The 22,589-nt window shown below is 43.2% G+C and overlaps 1 protein-coding gene across 4 annotated transcripts in view; it reads left to right on the top strand.

The window, feature by feature from the left end:
- AMOT (angiomotin) overlaps window positions 1-15,890 on the top strand; it is a 63,166-nt gene extending 47,276 nt beyond the window's left edge. For all 4 annotated transcript variants that reach the window (XM_032330402.1, XM_032330399.1, XM_032330401.1 and 1 more), the window contains 5 exons: window positions 886-1,076; window positions 8,809-8,931; window positions 9,894-10,126; window positions 11,182-11,862; window positions 12,205-15,890. In XM_032330402.1, coding sequence (XP_032186293.1) covers window positions 886-1,076; window positions 8,809-8,931; window positions 9,894-10,126; window positions 11,182-11,862; window positions 12,205-12,302 — 1,326 coding nt within the window. In that variant the 3' untranslated portion in view covers window positions 12,303-15,890. The remainder of the gene's footprint in view (window positions 1-885; window positions 1,077-8,808; window positions 8,932-9,893; window positions 10,127-11,181; window positions 11,863-12,204) is intronic.
- The last annotated feature ends 6,699 nt before the right edge of the window (window positions 15,891-22,589 follow it).

Below are 22,589 nucleotides of genomic sequence, written 5' to 3'. Positions count from 1 at the left end.
TAATGCCTGTTATCTTGTGCCTTTTATCTTCAAATGAACAAGTAGACCCTGTAAGAAGTCAACATACTGTACAAATAGACTTCTTGACATTTTAGAATTGAATGTGGTCTTTAGAATCATCTGGCCATACTCCTCCTCATTTTTATTTATGTATTTTATTTTTGAAAATGTTTTATTTATTTATTTGTCAGAGAGAGCGAGAGAGTGAGCCCAAGCAGGAGGAGCACCAGGCAGAGGGAGAAGCAGGATCCCCGCTGAGCAGGGAGTCCAACGTGGGGCTCGATCGCAGAACTCTGGGATCATGATCTGAGCCAAAGGCAGACATTTCACCAACTAAGCCACCCAGTTGCCCCATACCCCTCCTCATTTTAGATGGGAGAAAATCAAGACTCATAAAAGGTTGCATGACTCACTTAAGGCTACACAAGAAGTTAGGGGCAAGGTCAGACCCCAGTCCTAGATTTTTTTTTTTAAAGATTTATTTATTTATTTATTTGACAGAGAGAGATCACAAGCAGGCAGAGAGGCAGGCAGAGAGAGAGAGGAGGAAGCAGGCTCCCTGCTGAGCAGAGAGCCCGATGCGGGACTCGATCCCAGGACCCTGAGATCATGACCTGAGCCGAAGGCAGCGGCTTAACCCACTGAGCCACCCAGGCGCCCCCAGTCCTAGATTTTTAATGTCTATTTCTGTTATGTACCATGGGATACCATGGGATATGGCAAGCTTCTTTCCTGAATTTCCTGAATTTCCCCTGCTTCTGAATCAGAATCCAAACTGAAGTGGCTGGGGGAATAATCCTCTCCAAGAATGGGGGCTCTACGAAGGGGACTTGGCCACCGTGGTTCGCTCACTAACCTGAGGCTTCTCCACATCTCCCCACCCAGCGCCAGGGAAACTCTCAGCCCACCAACGTTTCTGAATACAATGCCACGGCATTGATGGAGCTCCTCCGGGAGAAGGAAGAGAGGATCCTGGCCCTGGAAGCCGATATGACTAAGTGGGAGCAGAAGTATTTGGAGGAGAACGTGATGAGACATTTCGCTCTAGATGCTGCTGCAACTGTAGCTGCTCAGAGGTAAGGAGGTGGGTGGCTGTTAGAGTCAGGCCCTTCAAGGGGCTGGGGGTGGGCGTGGGGGGCAGAACAGAAAGGGGACCGATGAAAAGATTTTTCAGTACTTTTCCTTGTTTTTCCTGTAACGCTCTTTGCTCTTTCCCCCTCCCCTCCCCTCCCCTCCCCTCCCCAGCCCATCTCTGCTTAAGTGTGTTTTCTTTCATCTGATGAAGCAGGGACTGTGAGGGGACAGGGTCAGGAATTGGTAAATTAACATTAATTTATAAACTTAACCAGAATCCTAGCTCGGCTTTCCTTGGGAGCCAGAAATATTGCAGGTGGGATCACCCAGACGTTCGCACACCTCTTTCCACCAGAGCCACAGCTTCTTGAAGCCACGTGTGTAGCTTTCTTTGTTTGGCCCTGGGACTAGAGTGGAGGCATCTCCGGAGAAATGCTACTCGAATTAAATGTCACTCAGGAGTGGTGGCCGCCATTTGATAGCTCTGGCTCACCCCAAGTATGCCAAAGGCTGTGCTCAACACAGATCCATCCCTGCCCTTTGAGCAGGTCTATATTTGAAGGCCACATTCTCTGCATCCGTGAGTGGGTCACATGGAAACGGTCACATTCCATTTGGTCAGGGAGAGAAAGTGGCAGGAGGATTTCTTACGTATTTTTTGCCTCTGACATTTCCCCCTTTCACATATTCACATACCAATATTTCAAATATTGGTCTTTGGAGGAAACGGTGCTCTTACCTCGTCTGGCTGTCTTGCTGCTGCTCAGAATCATGAGTTGGAAAAAAAGAAACAAAACAAAAATGAAGTTTGAAGCAGGAGGTGGCCTGGGTTGTTGGAGAGACGGACAGAGCCTGGGGTGGGGTTGGGTATCTGAGGGAGTCCGGAGCCTCTACCTAGAAAGTTATTAAAATCCACGGTGCTCCTGAATGAGGTGAGCTGGAGGAATCTGGAAACGCTTGCCAGAGTTTAGGGCTGGGATGTGTGTGCTGTGCAGAGGCGGTGGCGGATACATTTATCTGTAATTCCTTCTCATGCCTTCACTTCCTTCTGAAGAGCTGGGCTGGTGGTTTGCAAACCTACTCTCAATTCTCCAGGAAGACATCTTACATTTCTGTAACACACTCTGCCCGTCTCCAGGTATCTTCTATAAACCTTAAATGGATTGGAATTGCCTCTGCCCCAATTTCGACGCCCTCATGGGCTTAAGCTTACCCGTCTTTGTTTTTCTGCAAATGGTAGATTAGAAGCACAATTAAGTGTCATTTTAGCTTCTGTCTCCCAAGAGAAATATCTGTGCTCTGTCCTTATCTAACAAAGGTTGTTCAGGCAACCCTAATACTGCAAAGGAGATGCAGGATGATTTCTGTCATCTTTGTGCAGAAACTGAGACAGACACCGCATGCAAAGGTGTGCAGTGTGAGAAAATATTGGGCAGCCAAGGTTCTCGGTGCTGGGATGTTCGCTAGAATAGACTTCAGGTCAGGAGAGGCAGGAAAGCTGGGAGGTTGTCCCCAGGATCTTGTATAAAGAAAGGACCCCTCCTTCCTTCATTCTGGAAGTTTTGGGTATCGAGGGGAAACCCCCTTTCAGACATTTCTTTCTAGCATCTATTGGCTTCTGTAAGGTAGATTTAAGTCAAATTCGTTTAAATCACCAGGTAGGAGGTGGAATCATTGTTTCCAGTTAAATGTGCATGCTTATCATTTCATATGATAAAAAGCAGCTAGTTTCTGCCTAGCAGAAACACCTTAAGTTAATTCCTCAGGCAGACATCCTGTATCTGGACTTACAGTTTTTGCATGCCTGTCAGTCCAGTCCACAGGAGAAATTGAGAGATTGTATTCAAATTCCTGCAGAATGAGAGAACTGGACTAGGTAATTCCTCCAGAACCTTCTATTTCTAGGATTATACTAATTTTTTTCCAAAGATAATGCCTCTTACACTTGGCCACGGAGACTGGTTCCCTTTCCTCCTTTCTCAATGAGATTTCAAATTCGAAAGGCAGCATTCAGAAAACTTTATTTCATTCAGGACCTGTGAGTTCTTCTGCCTTGCCTTCCAGCATCTCTTGTCATTCCTTTCCTGTCCAGTGGTTTCATTCTGTCTCTTCTCAACCCTAAAAATTTGACCACGGTTCTGCTCTTTGCCCCTTTCCGTGGTAAAAACCTTACATTCTTTTTTCTTTCTAAATAATATTTAAGTGCCTAGGGTATTGGCGGCAAATAGAATGTGCTCAACATGTATTTGAATAAGGAAGGAGAGAAAGAAATAAAAAGGGAGGAAAAAGAAAAGAAGAAGCGAAAGAGAAGGCAATGATTTTCAATTCTATAACTTAAATCTCTAAATCTAGTGCCATATTTTAATGACCTGCTTGGTTCCTGTGTGTTCTGTCAGTATCTCAGGCTTAATCTGTTCCCAATGTAATAGCTTATACGGAGGTAAATTTGGGAAATGTTGCTTGGGTGATATCAGTGGTAGTTACAGAGTTTTTTCAATTGAGGTATTATTGATGTATTAAGAAAACACCTATTTCAAGTGTATGGTTTGATGAACGTGGGCAGGTGAATACAGTAATGGAACCACCACCACCCCAGTCAAAATAGAGGAAACATTCTAAAGTGCTCTAGCATTCCTTCAACTAGATCCCTTCCTCCCCCACATGACCAGAGACAACATTTTTGGGCATTATTGTTTTGCCTTTTCTAGAATGTTGTAAAAAAGGGATTTATAGAGTATATACTCTTTATGTCTGATTTCTTTCACCTGGCATCATTATTTTGAGATTCATACAAGCTGATGCATGTATAAGTAGTTTATTCCTTTTCATTGCTGAGCAGTGTTCCATAGTTTGGGTCATACCACAGCTGCTTATCCATTCACTTGGTGATGGATATTTGGATTGTTTCTCTTTTTTGCCCATTGTGAATAATAAAATACAGATTTGAATATAATAACAGACAACCGTCTTTTCTCAGGTGAGAAAACCTATTAGGTGATCAGTTTATGCCCGTGTTAGCACTTGGATTCTACCAAGCACCACTTGTCAAAGGGAAAGTGGTCAATGTAAGAAATCACAGATAGTCTTTTCTGTATAAGGTACTCTGCTAAGCAGTTTACAGTTATTGCTTATCCTCCTAAAAATTCTTTGAGATAAGACAATTGTCTATTATATAGGTGAGGAAACTGAAGCAAAAACAGGTAAAATAATTTGTCCAAGATTACACACAGTTACTAAGAAGAAGAACTGGGATTGAAAATGACATTTTGACACCTTGACCACTATCCTCTGCTCCTTCCCAGATATGATGATTTTAAGTTGGTAAAATCATTTGAGTCTTCTTATTTAGTGACTTAAAATACTATATAATCGCAATAATATGGCCCAAATTATAATCCCATATTGTTGTGCTCCTAGAGGTTCTCTAGATGCTTAATATAGATAAGGGATATTATTACCAAGTAGTCCATCCTAGAAGAACAGATTTGGCAGTGCAGATTGAAGTTCACAAATGGTGAATATATTTCTGAGTAGCAGCAAAAGTATAAAAAGATAACAAACTTGATCGGCCCTGCAATTTACAAGTGCATTTCCTGAATTAGGTTGTTAACCTTCTCCTAACATGCACTGTTTTGTTTTTATTTTGGGTGCTGTAAATCTGGGAAAGAAGGAAGGAAGGAGAAAACAGGAGGTAGAAGCTGCTTGCACACATCATACATGCCTTCCTAGCCCTTCCTTGTAGGCTTTCCTCAGTTTCCATCCTTGGCTTTCTCATTCTACCTTCTGTCTTAGTTATCTTGTTCTCTATTACAACTTCAAATAGTTAAGTCTGACATCCCTTAAAGTTAGAATTGTCAACAACTTGGGGTGCCTGGGTGGCTCAGTAGGTTAAGCCTCTGCCTTCAGCTCAGGTCATGATCTCAGGGTGCTGGGATCGAGCCCCGCATCAGGCTCTCTGCTCAGCGGGGAGCCTGCTTCCCCTCCTCTCTGCCTGCCTCTCTGCCTCCTTATGATCTATCTCTCTCTGTCTGTCAAATAAATAAATAAAATCTTTAAAAAAAAAAGAATTGTCAACAACTTGTTGGGTATTGTCATATGGCTATTCATAAGACATGTTAACTCCAGTGTAACTAAAAATCAAGACGCATTATTGTGTTTTCCCAGAGATCTCTCCTTATTTTCTTAGCACAGAAAATGAGTGGTATGCCATCTTTTCTAGGCATTTGAATTAGAAACACCAAAGTTCTCATTCATTCTTTCTCTAACAGCTGCCTTTAAATAGTCTCTAAGTTGTAGCAATTCTGCCTCCTGTAGCCTGTTCCATTCTCCCTGCTGTTGAATTGGTTCATGATTTCAGTATCTCTGGATGGGATTATTACACTAACCAGTCCTGACTGGTTTGCCCAAGTCCAGTGTACCTCCCCCACAACTTCCCATCACGTTTAGGCCAGAGAGAATGCTATCTTTCTAAATCACAGCTTGGATCATCTCAGTCCCATCAAAAATGTCTAATGGTTTTCAGTGCCTGTTGGAGTAAAATTCAGACTCACTTCTGTAATAACTAATTATTTACCTGTTTTTTTTTTTTTCACCTCAGCTTGCAAGTCTCCTGCAGTCAAGGACTAGTCTTATGCATGTCTAGCCACTTTTTAGCATCACAGTGACTTCAAACACACAGTGCCCCACTCATGGTCAGGTTCACATATTAAATAAACAAAAGGATGCTATCAATAAGAAAAGATGGATTTGAAGTGTAAAAGGTTTTTTGTGAAGATTTTATTTATTTGGCAGAGAGAGATACAGTGAGAGAGGGAACATAAGCAGGGGGAGTGAGAGAGGGAGAAGCAGCCCTCCCAGCTGATGAGGGAGCCCAGTGTGGGGCTCGATCCCAGGACTCCTGGATCATGACCTGGGCCGAAGGCAGACACTTAACGACTGAGCCACCCAGGTGCCCTGAAGTGTAAAAGTTTAAAACACTAGATGTTTTGGGCGCCTGGGTGGGTCAGTGGGTTAAGCCACTGCCTTCGGCTCAGGTCGTGATCTCAGGGTCCTGGGATCGAGTCCCGCATCGGGCTCTCTGCTCAGTGGGGAGCCTGCTTCCTCCTCTCTCTCTGCCTGCCTCTCTGCCTACTTGTGATCTCTGTCTGTCAAATAAATAAATAAAATCTTTAAAAAAAAACACTAGATGTTTTAATGAGGAAGTCATGGGTGACATTCGAGAAAACAATGTCGGCAACAGGATAGGGATAACTTCATTGGAGAAAGGAAGGAGAGAGATGACTAGAGGGGGAGGGTCACCAGAAACTCCTTTACTTAAGAATTTAGATGTAGGATGTCAAATTTGGGGATCTATATTTTGGAGTATACACGTAGTGTTTTCAAGACATGAGCTCACAGCAGATGTGCCTAAGGATTGTCTCAGAGTATTGGAAGTTAGCAGGTCAAGTTGCTCCTTCCAGCACTGTGCTTGCTTGCTTTTTGCCTGAACCATTGGCTTAGTAGTTCCAGTCTTCTAGAAGGAAGATTGATGTTGAAGGCCATCCTGGCAGCTCTGTAGGAATTCACTAAGTGTCCCACATTTTCAGCCTCCATTCCTGAGGAACTCACAGTGTCCATATCAATTAGCTGGCAGGGCTCTAAGTCCCCAAAATGGTCTTTTATGCAGTGAAAGTGGCAGTAAGCCAGCATTGGCTCCCCCAGTGACAAACCGTATGCTCATGTCCCCAGTGTCCATAGACACCAAGAATTCTCTAGAGAGGCCTGGCTCTGAAGCAGCCATTCCATTGGAACTGTGCGCTGTAGGAACTGCCTCCGGGATAGAATCCCAGAGCTGGAATTCTTTAGAGTCACACTCTCCTGCATGTTACTCTCCTTCTATCTATGTACTTTTCTCTCTTAGGTAATAGGTAACTTTGTTGAATGTTTTTACTGTGACTGGCACTGTGTCTTTTACATGCATACTTTGACTTCATCCCCCCAAAATGCCACAAGATTAGAGGTATAATTATGATTTCTATCTTGCATATAAGGAGACTGAGCTTTCGAGAGGTTAACTGACTGCCTGGGCTCATAGAGTTTGTTAGTGGCAGAGTACTTGAGAAAGTGGGATTTGACCCTGGTGTGGTCTATAGTAAGAGCCTGTGTTCTCCACCTACACAATGCCATTTCCCCTTGGGTACTTTGGAACACAGGAGCCATCCCCAATGGGACTGGAAGCAGGTGAATTCACCAGAGCAAGTGTGGAATTCTGAGATGCTAAAATGTTTCAGATTTAGCAATTGACGTGAGCCACTGTAGTCCTTGTGCTTCTTGCTCTCCCAATGATTTCACCACTCAAGTACATTGTTTCAGCCTTGCATGTAAAGTGCAAGCATTTGGGGGAAACAGTAGGTTTATAGAAACTCACCCAAATTCTCTAACTTTAATACCAACTTTCTGCCTCTTCATTCCCCTGCCCTTTCCTTCCCATCTGCACTGGTCACAATCTCTAAGCTAAGAGAACACAGCTAGCTGCCAGCAGAAAATTCTCCCACAGATCCTCATTCTCAAAGGAAGTATAATGAAGCTGTGCCAGTTCATTGTTTTCTTGGTCTATTGTCGGCTTTCCTTGAAGACCCATATAATTACATCAATATTCTTCCTAATCCCTTTTTTTCCCTCCAAGTGATTCAAAGAAGATCTAGTTTTCTTCATTCCCTTCCCTCTTTTGTCTACCACTCGTTCTAAATGCACTGAAGAAGGATGCATGACCTCATTTATCAGGACAATGCAGGATTCTGTATATCTTTGACTTGTGCTGTTTAGACATCAGCCTTGTCCATGGGCTAGACCCTCTCCCCAGCAGCGTCTTCTCCTCCTCCTCCTCTTACTCCCCCATGCCTTCTTCTCCTTTCTATCTCATACACACACACACACACACACACACACACACACACACTTCACTCATTACTTAGTCTTTGAGTAAATGGCCTGAGACACTTTCAGATGAAACTGGGTGGTGCCTCGTGCAGTTGGGACTCTGGCAAGAGACCAATAGTGTAGTTGGGGAAGAGACTCCTTGATTTGGCACTAGAATGTTTCTGATGTAGGTCAGATAGGAATTAAGTGGCACTAACTCAAAGGCCCTACTTCTTAGTCAGCTCACACGCTCTGTCTGACCTTCACTGTTGACATGTCTCTAGTTTGTTTCTAGCACTCGGTGTAGTTGTTGTTATACATCTGTAGCAGTAACTGTCTAGTACATTCTCTGTCTTTTGGCAAAGTCTAGCCTTTTCCCATTTATAACTGTCATGAGAATAAGGTGGAAATAAATAATAATTATTATTTATATTACATATAAGACAGTATATATAAATATAAGTATAAATAATAATATAAAGTGGAAATATAAATATCTTCCTATTACCTGGCCATGATCAAAAACCTCAAAGCGACTCTGCCAGAAGGCTTTGGGAGGCTGTCTGTCTAGTTCTGAAGGCAGGCCTGTGCTCCTCGTGTAGAATCCCTCACTGACTTCTGCAGCTGTACTCATGCCAAAAACCTCTTCTAACTCTGAAAGCTGTGCTTCCCCATCTTGGAGATTCTTCTCAGTAAGTCATCCAGAAATCGACCATTCCTAATGAGTTTGACTGTAGCTTACTGCTTTCCGGCAATACCTTTGACTTGAGATGGAGTTGATAGGATTCATTGATTTTGCTGCCTTGTCATCATCATCACTGCCATCTTCCTTCTCAGGGACACAACAGTCATCAGCCACTCTCCCAACACCAGCTATGACACGGCCCTGGAAGCTCGCATCCAGAAAGAGGAGGAAGAAATCTTGATGGCCAACAAGCGCTGCCTTGACATGGAGGGCAGGTAAAAATACCGATCTGGACCCTGGTAGAACAGAGAAGAATGTATCGAGACCAGATAGGTCAGAAGGGAAGGGCAGGCATCTTTATTCACAACCGGAAAGCTTGATAATGCAGCCTCCCCAACCCCTGCACCCCTGCCAGCCTCTTACTTGGTATTTGAAATGCAATGACTTTGACCTAGCTGTTCCCATCGGCCTTGGTAATTGCTTTCCATCTTCCCTCTGCCAGAACTTTATTGCTGGTATTTGCACTCTGGGGTATTCTTTCTAGCATTGGACTTCAACCCTGTGATACAGCAGCATGCACAGTAAGAGAATATCCATTCCAACTTGGAGGTAGGGTACCTGATACCTTTGATAAACTCATGATCATTTACTTATTAGCTGAAATTGTGGCCCATTCATAGTTCTCATCTTTTCATTAAATACATCATCCATTGACGCAGATCGCTCACTTGAGCACCCCCTGCATGAGTTTACTCTCTCATATACAGTCTTCTTTTCCACCATGACCTTACTTTGGCCTCCTAATTTTTTTTTAAAGATTTTATTTATTTGACAGAGAGTGGTCACAGGTAGGCAGAGAGGCAAGCAGAGAGAGAGAGAGAGAGAGAGAGAGGAAGAAGCAGTCTCCCTGCCGAGCAGAGAGCCTGATGTAGGACTTGATCCCAGGACCCTGAGATCATGACCTGAGCTGAAGGCAGAGGCTTAACCCACTGTGCCACCCAGGTGCCCCTGGCCTCCTAATTTTTAAAACAAGTCCTGGATGCTCTGCTATACTCCTCTAGGTATTAAGAAAGGCATTTTAAGAAATGTGACACGCCGTCCCTTGCTTTACACCCCAGAAATAACTAAGCCACTCTTCAGTCGAAAAGATGCTGGAAGCTCAAATCCATGCAGGCAGTGAGACCATAACATGGAGGAGGCAACAACGTTTTTTATGTTCTCTTTTTATGGCTCCTAGGATTAAGACCCTCCATGCCCAAATTATTGAGAAGGATGCCATGATCAAAGTACTCCAGCAGCGTTCCCGGAAGGAGCCAAGTAAGACAGAGCAACTGTCGTCCATGCGACCTGCAAAGTCTCTGATGTCCATTTCCAACGCCGGGTCAGGCTTGCTCTCACATTCTTCCACCCTGACTGGCGCCCCCATCATGGAGGAGAAGCGGGATGACAAGAGCTGGAAGGGGAGCCTAGGTAATGGCAGTAAATGAAGAAGATGAAAATGACGCCTTTAAGGAGAGCCCCGACTTAGATATGCACCCACTCAGCAAGGAAAAGGAGTGATGGTCCAGAATCTAGAAAGGACGATGTATCAGGTTGGGTTTCTGTCCTCCTAAGAGGAGCTCCCCCACGCTTTGATGAGTCACTGAGAGAATACTGGTTGAAACCAAGGCCTTAGAAGATAAGAATTCTGAGTTCTGTTTGAGGGGGAAGGAAGACAACTTCAGTTTGCTTTTACAAATTCTCAGATCTGGTCTTGCCGAGTGAGACCCTTTGTCTTTGTCCAAAGCCTATGTGTCCTTCACGTCAGTCAGTATCTCAAAATTTCACATTTTCTCTGTTTTTTCCTCTCATAGAATAGGAGGACTCAGAATTCTAGTTAAGCTAAATGGAGCCGGGTGGCAGGTTTTTGTTACCAGTATGTTCTGAGATGAGAACTGAATATACTTTTCCATTCCATTCCTGTCCATTCCTTCCCCTCTAATCAAAACCCCAGAAATATTGTAGCTACCACAAGGCACGTTTTTAAAGCCTGAGAAAGCGCACTTTGTATTTTTATTTTGGGTCTCTTTGTTGCTTCTAATACCTTTCTTGGTCCTCTGACACTTGCAGCGTCCTTTGGGTAGAAGAGGCATTCTGGGGATCATGGTCAGGATTAGAATGTTCGGTTGCACAATTATTATCACCCTCATCCATGACCACAGACTTCTTCCCCCAGTCCTTTCCAGTTGTCTGTTGGTAAATGATGTTGGCGATAAGTGGAACTGAGTGGAAGCATTCTGAAAGCTTGCTGGAAATGAGTTGCCATTGGAAAAATAAAACAGATTCTCGACACTTCAAGGTTTCATACCTTGGTTTGGGGTGGAGAGCCAGGACCAGGAGGGATGTGCCTGCCAAACCCATTCCTGGGTTCTCTAGAGGCACAGGGAAAGTTTCTCCTGAACCTTCTGCAGGAGAGAAGAGGCAACCAGACATTTGCGTTTGAAGAGCCTGTACTTCTCTGACCTCTTTCCCTCTTTCCCTCCTAGGTATTCTCCTGGGTGGAGACTACCGCACTGAGTCTGTCCCTTCGACACCATCACCGGTGCCGCCCTCCACTCCCCTGCTCTCGGCTCACTCCAAGACAGGCAGCCGAGACTGCAGCACCCAAACGGAGCGGGGAACAGAACCGAACAAAACCGCAGCTGTCGCTCCAATCTCTGTTCCTACGCCAGCCGCTGTCGCCGCCACTGCTGCCGCCATCACTGCCAACGCTGCCACCAACACTGCCGCCGCTGCTACCAACACCACCACCATGGTAGCCGCTGCTCCGATTGCCGCCGCCGCCGCCTCTCCGGCTGCTGCCAACTCCGCTGTCGCCACCCCATCTCCGGCAACTGCTGCTGCTGTTTCTCCAGCTACTGCTGCTCAGAGTCCAGCCGCTGCCTCTGCTGTTGCCGCTGCTGCTGCTGTTGCTCCCACCGCTGCTGCTCAGGTTGCTCCAGCTGCTCCGGCTCCGGTTCCAGCTCCGGCTCCGACTCCAACAGCACCTCAGGCTTCTGCTCCGGCTCAGACTCAAGCACCAGCTCCAGCTCCGGCTGCGGCTGCTCCTCCAGCTCCAGCTCCAGCTCCGGCTCTGGCTCAGGCTGAGGCTTCTGCAAGTCCGGCTGCCAGTTCTGGGTCACGTCGTTTGTCTATACCCAGCCTGACCTGCAATCTGGATAAGACAGGTAAAGATTCTTTGGGTTCTGCCCTCAGTTACAGGTTGTTTGTTGGCACCCTGCTGCGTAGACACTGTTGGTCATTTGGCCAGAGTTGTTCATGTTCTCAGAGGGGATTGATCACAAGACATAAGTGCAGAGTCTGTAGATGACTCCTTGGGACACCAGGATAGGAACAGGAATGAGCCAAGGCCATTCTTCAGTAGAAGTAAATGCTCAGGTGAACAGTGGGAGAGGGTGGCAGGCAAGTCTCACTTCGCCATTGGCTTCATGGCTCCCAAGCTGTCCATTTTTAGGAATCTGCGGCTTTTCCTTGTTCCTAAGTGCTTTCCAATCCCTGTTTCCATTTAGATGGCCCTGTGTTCCACTCCAATACTCTGGAAAGAAAAGCTCCCATTCAGATCCTGGGACAAGAGCCTGATGCGGAGATGGTGGAATATCTCATCTAAACGGCATATTCGAGAGCTGCAGTTTATCAGCGAGAGTGCTTTTAATCATTTTTCCCTTTTGTTTGTTCTTATTTTGAGGGTGAGGACAAGGGTTGGGGGGGATGTTTTTTAAAGGGACTTTTTATTGAAACGACCTAGTACTTAAGTAATACTATACAAACTCCAGTCTATTCTGGTACACACTTAGAGAGTACCTCTAAAGACCGATTATCAGAATGTGCTCTAAAGTTTACTGTTTGGAATTATACAAATACTTGGACTGTTGATAGCTGGCTATACATGAATGTTTTCAACGTGCATAATTTTATTTAGCATTTTGGAGAGCACAGTACGTTTGGAAGACAGTTTGTAACATGTAGTTCAGAAGTGGGAAGCCGGAGAGAATTTGCACGTGTGCTGTTTTGTATACTTACCATCTACACAGCGTCGAGAGAGAGAGAGCTCTACAGCTCGGGCTCGTGAAAGGGAATAGTTTTGGGAGCTGTGTAAGCTAGAGAAAAGGCAGGGAATTTGGGGGTGTGGAAGGGTGCTGGAGCTAATTTTCCCTCCCAATTTCTCAGTTGCCCTGTACCAGGAGATTGTGTTTATCTTCATTTCAGTGGTGCTTTGGAAGTGGATTCTTTTGGTTCCCTCATGGAGGTTCATACATTCATATATATACTCTGGAGTAATTTATGCATTTGGATAATTAATATATTGCTTTCAGATGCTAGGAGAGTAAATTAGCTGCGTGATGTACAACTTCCTCTTTCTTAGGGAGTTAGACCATCAGAGGCCTTGATGGAGAGTTGTTTGAGGTGCTGTGTGCGGCCACGAACACAGCTGGCTTGCCTTTCCTGAGACCAGTCTGCTTAGTGTTTATTTCTTCTCCAGCATGAACTCACTGGCTGCATCACTAGTCTCAAATTTCCAATCGTTGACAAAACCAGGAAGCATTTTCAGTGATGGGCCGAATGCTTTGAATTTCTGGTGACTCCTCTGAAATAACTCCTTTTGTTTTCCCCAATTCTTAGCATACGTCTTAAAAGGCATCATTGACTCTCACCTCCAAGGGAATAGCATCAGAAACCCAAAGTACTATGCTGCAGCGGGGGGAGAGGTGGGTTGCAGATGTGTTCTTAGCTATCCCCTCTCACTGCCAGTGACTCCATCTCAGAATACCTTTGGAGAGCAGCAGGAAATGTGCATGTGGACAGGGACCAAGGAGACTGTGGCTCCAAGCTTTGCCATGGAGCTGCCTCGAGGGACGAAAGAGCTGCTTTTTGCCACAGGTCCCTGCTCTGTGTCACCTCTCTGCCCTTCATTAAGGTGACAAATCTGCCGACAATGTCATTAAGATCAGTTTTCAGGGGTATGGGAGGGTGAGGGAAGTGGGGGGGTTAGGTAAGGGTGGGGGGTAGAAGTTTGGGGATGTGTTGTTAGTTAGAAACCAGATTAATAGAAGAGTAGGCCTGATATATTACGTTGTGAGGCATAGTGGCTGGAAAGAACTGTAGCAGTAGAGCCCTATACTCTCAGTTTAGTGATGAGGCATCTGAGATCCGGAGAGGTTACGTGACTTTTTCAAGATCACACAACACAGCTTTCCATTTTACCATGCTTCTTTCGGGAAATCTTATCTACAGCAAGCCTCGTTTTAAGAAAAGGAATCTTGTCAGACCAGGGCATACATATTTTGTAAAACGTTCCTGGCTTGAGTAGTTTGTCCAGGGTTCTGAATTCCTACTTTGCCTCTCCTGCAGTGCCTTTTGCAAGGTCTCATTTCCACACTGAGTCACATGAAACTCTCCCCACCCCAACCCCGAAGAAATCGACCTCACTTCTTCTCTTGCTGTGGATTGACGGCCTCAGATCATCTTACAGGGTTCCTCTGTGACCACGGGAATGGTGGCCTGTTTAACAGTATTTTTGCGCCATTCCTAATTCTCTTCCGTAGGGATCATCCTGCGCGGTGGAGGGAGAGACAAGAGGGAGACTGATGTGATTTTCAGCCAGTCTTGACATTTCAGTAATGAAGTGATCATCCTACGCGTTAGTCCTCTTTCATCAAGTGAATCCCAAATAGAAATTAAAAGTGCAGTTGTGTTAATACTGGTTCATACTACCCTTTAGTCATAAGGGGGGAAAGTCCTCAACTAGTAGAAGCCACAGGTAGCAAACTTCGGGACTGCTACCTTCTAGCCAAATAAATAAATCCAAATAAATTGAAACCTTTCATCTACTCCTTTTATGGTTCTAACACATTGCCAGAATTTTTGCTAGCTCTGGGAGCCATCATTCTAATCACATTCTGTAAGGTGACAAATGTCATACATTCCACATTGTGTGGCAGCCATCTCTTTAGACTCATGTCATTTTGGGAAAGGAGGAAGTTCTTGGCTGAGTGCTACCTTGAACTTTCTGCCGCATCTCTGCCCCCTCACACCAGAGGCAGTCTGGTTTGGCTCAGTTTTTACTCCCTGGTAATTGGCTAAAGTAATACCGTACATCCGAGAGATGGAGGAAGTCCATGTCAGTGTATTATGTTTACGAGGAAGGTAGATTCAGCCTTTTCAGAAAATCTCTAGTAGGTGTCCTTTTAAAATTTCAGGTTTATGGGAGAAATGTCAAGTTAGTCACCTTTTCACAATTGTGTGGATATGTAACATTTGGGGGATCTTTGTGGACTCCCGCTTATCTATGCATTTTACCGGCACCTCAGGACAGAAGGGTGACCTTGTTGTCTTAACGTGTACTGCCCGGTGGTCTCTGGGGACCTTTCCAGTCAATTGTACCCCAATGTCCCATGTACAGAAAAACTTCATTAGAACGAACTTTACTTGATATAAAACTCCTATTAACGATTTTTATTAAATAAAAGTAGCTTGAATGTTCTTTTAAAATCATGTTATCTGGATTGTTGTTTCAATGAAGGATTTATTTTCCATGCTGCTTTCGAGCTTCGGGATGACAGGATAGCAGAAACCTGAGATATCTGCCATCATCTGCTGCAGGAAACACCAAGTGTTCTCTTGTTACGCAATTGGGTGGGTACAACGATTGGAAAATGAACAAAGTGACTGTGCAAATTACTTTTTAGGAACAGCCTAAACACTCAGAATGCAGCAGCTTAAAGTGCATACATATGGACTAACTTTTATAAATGATATTCTCATGTCTGTTAGCCATACAATCTCCTGTTATCTCAGTTACTCATTTCACATATGGAATGTGTTACTTCAAATGTGTGCTTTCTTCCTGAACATATTGTCAAAGGAAGGCATCAGCTATGGGCTAATTGCCATCAATTTCAGCCCGCCATGATCCTTGGAAAGAGATCTCCCAAGTATCATTCATCATCAGTAGGACAAGTGTCGGGAGTTTGTTTATTTTTTTCCAGTAGCAACGATGGTTACATGGAGTTGTCAAACCTCCTTCTGGCCTCCCTTGTGATTAATGGCATGTGTTTATAAGATGGATAGCTAGGGTTGGCAGATGGCTAGAGAAGAAGCACCTTCGGTTTAAAATGTATGTGGCCCCATAATGATTGAGACCCCATTCTGTAATCGACTGAGCTAGTTCCAATAAAGATAAGCAGGTTTGAATCCACTTTGTGCCTATCTTCACTGACAATAAAGTTAGCTATTTTAAAATGCAGTGCCGTGTGGAAAATGTTTTGGTGTTTACCCAGCAGAGGCTTTATTTACACTGTACGGGTGATCACTTTGAATTTAGTATGCAGTGAAATTGCCTTTCAAGGGCAGCTTAAAGTATGGAGTGTGATTATAAAGTATTAAGACAACACCACAGGCCACATGCTCTAATCGGTTCCTTTCTGTATTCGGGCAGCATATATTAAAAGCTTTGCATCTTTTTATCTCCCGTTTCTGAGGGATAAAATGATGGCCACCCAAAGCAGAGAATTCATCCTTTAGTTAGCAATTTGGAAGGCCCCCTTGATGCTTCTTTTGTACCCTTGTTCTTATGCCAATTCATCAGTTTTGGTTGAGGGAGCTTGTTATTAAAAGCAAATCAAAACCGCAAACAAGTTGGCTTTTTTCACCGAAAATGTGAAAGTGGAAAGTGCACCTCCTGTTTACAACTGGGTCTTTACAACACGGGCTTTGAAATGACACTTCTTACAGGGAAATTGGCTGGATGGGTGTTGCAAAATGTATGGGAAGGGGATATAGAATTCATTAAACTCTAAATTTGATTTGTTACAATGAAGTCGGGCTACATTCCCTCCATATTTATGATGAATACATTGGAAACGTCACACTAGGTATGAAAGCCCACTCCTCTCTTTTGGGATGAAGATGGCTTTAAGTGAACCCATCTTTTTTTTTTTTAAGATTTTATTTATTTATTTGAGAAAGGAAGAGAGAGAGGGGGAGAGGGAGAAGCAGGCTCCCTGCCTGAGCTTGATGCTGGACTCCATCCCAGAACTGTGGCATCATGACCTGAGCGGAAGGCAGTCGCTTAACTCACGAAGCCACCCAGGCGCCCTCAACCGCACCTTACAAAGCTCTGTGAAACATTTTTTTTTTTTTCAGAAGTATATTGTGACCAGTTCTTAATGAGCGGTCATTTGCAGGGAGAAAGAAACAGGTTCCTTCAAAAGTGACTAAGATTGCGTTGTAGGAGCTTTGTAGAATGAGCTGGTATTATAACTGATCTGATCATCTGTGTGGGTACTTCATCTCCCCTTGCTGTGGGCCTCCCTACTGTGAAGCTATTCGCAGTCTATGTGAGTTCCACAGTTTCAGGGAAAAAAAAACCAAAAACACCTGCTGCTTCCCACCTTCCTCACCTCCCTCTTCTACAGGGAGGTTTTTATGGGAGGAAAAAAGTGTGTGATTTAGTTTTAGAATACTTTCTAAATTACTTGGCTATCACCATGATAATTGAGTGAAGACCTGTGGAGGACAGGACTTAGTTTCCAAAAAGGAAATGACACCAAAATTTCATACCACGCCACAAATACTCAGATGCACCAGCTGGCCAAATCCAAGGTATTTATTTAGGCTCCCATGGGTTTTTTGCTTGCTGAATACCTCTAATCAATGGTTTCAGGCCGTATGAGTTGTGGAATCTCACTGCGGATTAGATGTTGCCATTATGTAAAAGGCCCCAGAGTTTGAAAAAAAAAAAAAAAAAGAACAAAAACATAGCCCATGGTTCTAATTTACTAGAGAAAATGACACATATGCATGCGCATACCTACATTTACAATTCTTTCTGGCATATGAAATGAAAAAAGTTTGAACAAGATTCAGAACTAGTGCAAAGGACAGAATGATTGCTGGGATGGCACAGAGTATGTGTGTAGGGGCGGGGAGGTCTAAGGGGGGGGCTGTTGAAGGATGTACTGGCATTAACCTGGTGAACTAGGGAATGGGGATGAACATTCCATGCAGAAGGAACAGCATGTGCAAAGGCAATGTTACTTTGTTGGACCTGTGATCAAAAGAAGACCACTGTTTCCAAGATGAAAGGCCTGAGAGAACTACGAATTCTAACACCTCTAAATGGAAATTTACAAGCTTCCCGGATTAGGTGGTAGAATGTAGTGTACTGGTCCAGTAGTTGAAATAACATGGGTGTCTAGTCCTAAATCTGCAGCTAAACAGTTGTTTACCTTTGGGTAAGTCCCTTAACAGGATCAGAGAGGTTTATCAGTAAAATGGGCATAAATGCTCGTTTTTGTGGACCTCATGGAGAGGAAGTAAGAGAGCTTCATAAAATGAGAACATAAAAAGGTACTAGTCAGAAACAATGGGATGAATTTATAAGGATGAGGTTTCTGTAACGTCTATTAAGGAAAAATTCAAACATACATAGAACAGAATAGGACAAGGCCACTCCATGTGTCCATTACTGGGCTTTAGCATTATCAATGTGTAGTGAATCTTGCTTCATTTATCACCCGTGCCCATCAGCCCCATATTATTTGGAAGCAAGTCCCAGACATCCTAGTGTGCATCCATAAATATTTCAGTATTCATAAAAATGAAACTTTTAATAATGAGAAGTGTAAAGTGCTACTCCTGGAACCCAAACAAGATGACAGCCCGTCTGTGCTTTGCCATTGACAAAGCTTCTTTGTTTGATCTCACAACTCCTGCCTTAAACAGAAACCTACTTTCTCAGAAATAGAGGGGTTCATTCTCCCATAATCCGAATATCAAAGGGGAATATATTTTCTTTAAAGGCTCCCCAGTGCAGCTTCTAAGCTATTATTTCTCCTCCACTCATATAAAAAGCTCCAGCTTCTTTAAAGTCCCTGTCCTCCACCTGTTCTTTATTTATCTTCATCTACTGATTAGGGCACTATCCCAAGCTCAGATGATTTTGGCCCCTAAGTCACAGTTGTCCTCTCCAGGCCCAAACTACCCAATCAGCATCCTGCACTATTAGCTCACTGTCCTTTCCAACTCTACGGACCTCCACATCCACTCCGCCTCAGCCTGCTGTGCTCACGGCTAACCCAGACCTGATCACCAGGGAGAACTGAACAGCCATGGAAATCACATACAGCAGTACCCCACACTCTGTCCACAGGCTCCCATCCTTCCAGTTCTTCTATTCTGACTTTATCTGCCCTTTGACTTCCAGGAGACCTGAAATCCTTTGATGTCCCCCTTTTCTTCCTAGGTTTTAGCCCCAACCTACTTAATCTGGACATCATGCTCAATCACCTGAAATCATACATAACCCTTCAAATCTCAACCATTCTTTGCAAACCAGAATCTCATGGGTCATCCTTGACACCTCCCTCTTCCTCATAGCTGATATCCAATCCACCATCAATCCTAACAAAATGAAAAAAATTCATCCACTATCTAATTATAGTCAACAACCTATTTTAAGCTACCATTATCTTTCACCTAGCTTAGTTCTTCTCTTTTTTTAAATTTATTGATTGATTTGAGAGATAGAGAGAGAGAGAGAGAGAATGGGCCAGGGGTGGAGGGAGAGGGAGAAGCAGACTCCCCACTGAGCAGGGAGCCCGATGCCGGGCTGGTCCCAGAACCCTGGGATCATGACCTGAGCTGCAGATAGACCCTTAACAGACTGAGCCATCCAGGCACCTCTTGCCTAGCCCATTTCCATAGCATATTAACTTATTGGCCATGTCCACTTTTGTTCTACTATACATATACATACATATGCATACTACATATACATATATGTGTTCCATATATACATATGTATATATACATATATAGAACATATATTCTACTTATAGAACATATATACAAATATATATTTATATTTACTCAGCAGCAAATATAAATCATATTGTGTTATTCTCCTGCTTAAAATCTTTTGAAAGCTTCTCATTGCAAAGTGAATAAAATGGGGCCACAAAAGGTAAAACAACTAACCGAAAGTTTTACTGTTGATGGATTTAAGACTAAAAACCCAGATAGCTCAGACTTTTATTCCAGCAGGATCATCATCATGCTTTGTTTTGAATATCTTTTGTTCTCATGCTTATAGGACACTACTGCTATGATGTCATTATCTTCTCTGATGTTAACGTAAAACAGTACTTCTTGCAGTCATCTCCAAGCCATCTGTCTTGGAATCACCTCAAGTGTTTATTCACTGCACACCCCATGATCTTCCCCCCAGAACAGTTTACCCTGTTGTTCCAGGACAAGCCCCTGGAATTTGCACTGTAACAAGCTTCCTGGGAGATTTTGATGTAGCTCGTCCTGACAGCACATACTTGGACAAATACTGGCTGAGAATTTCCGGGCATTTATCTTATTTCCCTTCCACTCTTCCACCCTTCCACCCTGCTACATAACTGACACCCAAGTGCACATAGTTAAGTGAATAAATCCAGTTTGGACATTACCTATTAACATACCCTTACTTTAATAGGCAGCCATTTTATTTTCTTCATTCACCCTTAGTACTGATGGCAAAATGGTTGCCTTTTCTTCCCAGATATGATCTTAAGTGGGTGGATTTACTGCTCTGATCAAACAAGACATGTCGTTGGTTACTTTTGTTATTGGTTTACATGGTTTATAGTCTTTGAAACAACCACAACCATATTTATCATCTTAGCCAGCTCATTTAGCCCCAGTGACCGTTCTGTAATATGAGGTCACAGGATTATGATCTCTAATGTCCCTTCTGGCTCTTACATTCCTTGATTCCACGAGACTAAATACTACCTCTGAGGTCATAAATTCTTTCACATGCATCCAAAATTGACTATGCAGCACAGATAAAAGACATTTTAAAATCTGAATAAACTGAAAGTATTCTACAGGCCTAAGATCTGTTCATCAAGCTTCAGTTCTTTTCCCCACTGGTTGTGCCCACACTTGATTTTTTATTTGGTCTTGGCTATACCTACTCTATTCTCCTATTAGGCCTGTCATTTTCCAACGAAGACATGTGCACAAGAATAAATTTCCCAGGAAAATCTGAGATCAAAACAGGAGGAAAGCAGGGTAGTTTACATTTCTTTTAAACCATGAGTCAATGGTAATTTGCATTTATCCAGTTGTAAGGGACTGGGTGGCACAAACAAGGGAGAGTACAAGGGAAATAATCAAGACATGTGTCATGTTGCAGTGGATGGCCAAGTAACTGATGACAGTTGCTGGGCCACCATTACACCCAAGAAACTAAGTGAAGCTGGGGAAAGGGGAAAGGGAAATAACATTTTTTGGTAACCTGTTAGGTGTTAGAAACTAGTTGTGCAAAAAACACATGCAATAAATATTCTTCCGGGGCACCTGGGTGGCTCAGTGGTTGAGTGTCTGCCTTGGGCTCAGGTCATAATCTCAGGGTCCTAAGATAGAGCCCCGCATCAGGCTCCCCGCTCAGCGGGGAGTCTGCTTTTTCCTCTGCCCCCTGTCCCCCCGGGGCTTGTGCCCTCTCTGGCTATCTCTCTTTCAAATAAATAAATAAATAATCTAAAAAACATGTATTCTTCCCAATGACCAAAGTTAAAAGATCCAAAAAATTGAAAGCATGTCTTTTTAAAAACTCTTTTCTTTCTCTCATGCCCAGGGGGAGAGCCACATCTTGTTATTCTTGAAGTTTAGACAATTTGGAAGACCCTCTTAATAAAAAAGACCTTAAAATGTTATGCATACACGAGATTCTAAAGTATTTATTTAGAATGAGAAATCACAGCTAATTATAATTTTTGAAAGCTGACAAATATCACAAACATGATAATAAATAAGAAAAAACACATTTTTTAAAAAGTTCTTATTTAAATTCCAGTTAGTTAATAGAGTATAATATTAGTTACAGGTATAGAATTTAGTGATTCAACACTTCCATACAACACCCAAAGGTCATCACAACAAGTGTGGTCCTTGATCCCCATCGCGTATTCATCTCCTCTCCCCTGGTAACCATCAGTTTGTTCCCTAGAGTTAAGAATCTGTTTCTTGGATTGCCTTTCTTTCCCCCTATGATCATTTTTTTTGTTTGTTTCTTAAATTCCACATATAAGTGAAATCATATGGTATTTGTCTTTCTCTGACTGAATTATTTTGCTTGGCATAATATTCTCCAGCTACATCCATGTCATTGCAGATGGCAAGAGGTCATTCCTTTTTATGGCTGAGTAATATTCCATCACATATACTACATCTTTATCTGTTCATCAGTCGATGGATACTTTGGCTGATTTAATAATCTGGTTATTGCATATAATGCTGCAATAGACACGGGGGTGCATGTATCCATTTGAATTAGTATTTTTGGAGGATAAATATCTAGTAGCACTATTGCTGGATCATGGGGGTAGTTCTAGTTTTAACTTTTTGAGGAAACTGCATACTGTTTTGCATAGTGGCTGTGCCAGTTTGCATTCCAACCAACAGTGCAAGAGAGTTCCCCTTTCTCCACATCCTCTCCAATACCTGTTGTTTCTTGTGTTGTTGATTTTGACCATTGTGACAGGTGTGAGGTGTTATCAACACATTATTTTTTATTAACTGTCCAACACACCACGATAGTACTATTTTCCTATACTTTTGGCTCCATATTTTGTGTTTGCTTCTTCATATGCTAATGGTTTTACAATATCATTTTCTGTCAAGAGAACAGGAAGATAATTTAGTCTTTTCGCTAGCATGGTTGATGAAAATGTATTGTTATTATCAATAGTTGACAAGCTAATGCACACAACTTTACACATTTGAAGCGGAACTGAAGCTTATGGAACTGACCCAGGTTTGTACTCTACAAACATAAGAATTCTGATAAATTGTATTGTATGCAATTCCCATCACAGAATGAACAAAAGTATTATGCATAGCT

Source organism: Mustela erminea, chromosome X (genome assembly GCF_009829155.1).
Source record: "Mustela erminea isolate mMusErm1 chromosome X, mMusErm1.Pri, whole genome shotgun sequence".
Lineage (NCBI taxonomy): Eukaryota > Metazoa > Chordata > Mammalia > Carnivora > Mustelidae > Mustela > Mustela erminea.
Note: the sequence above shows the minus strand (reverse complement) of the source record. Positions and strands in the feature narration are given on the sequence as shown.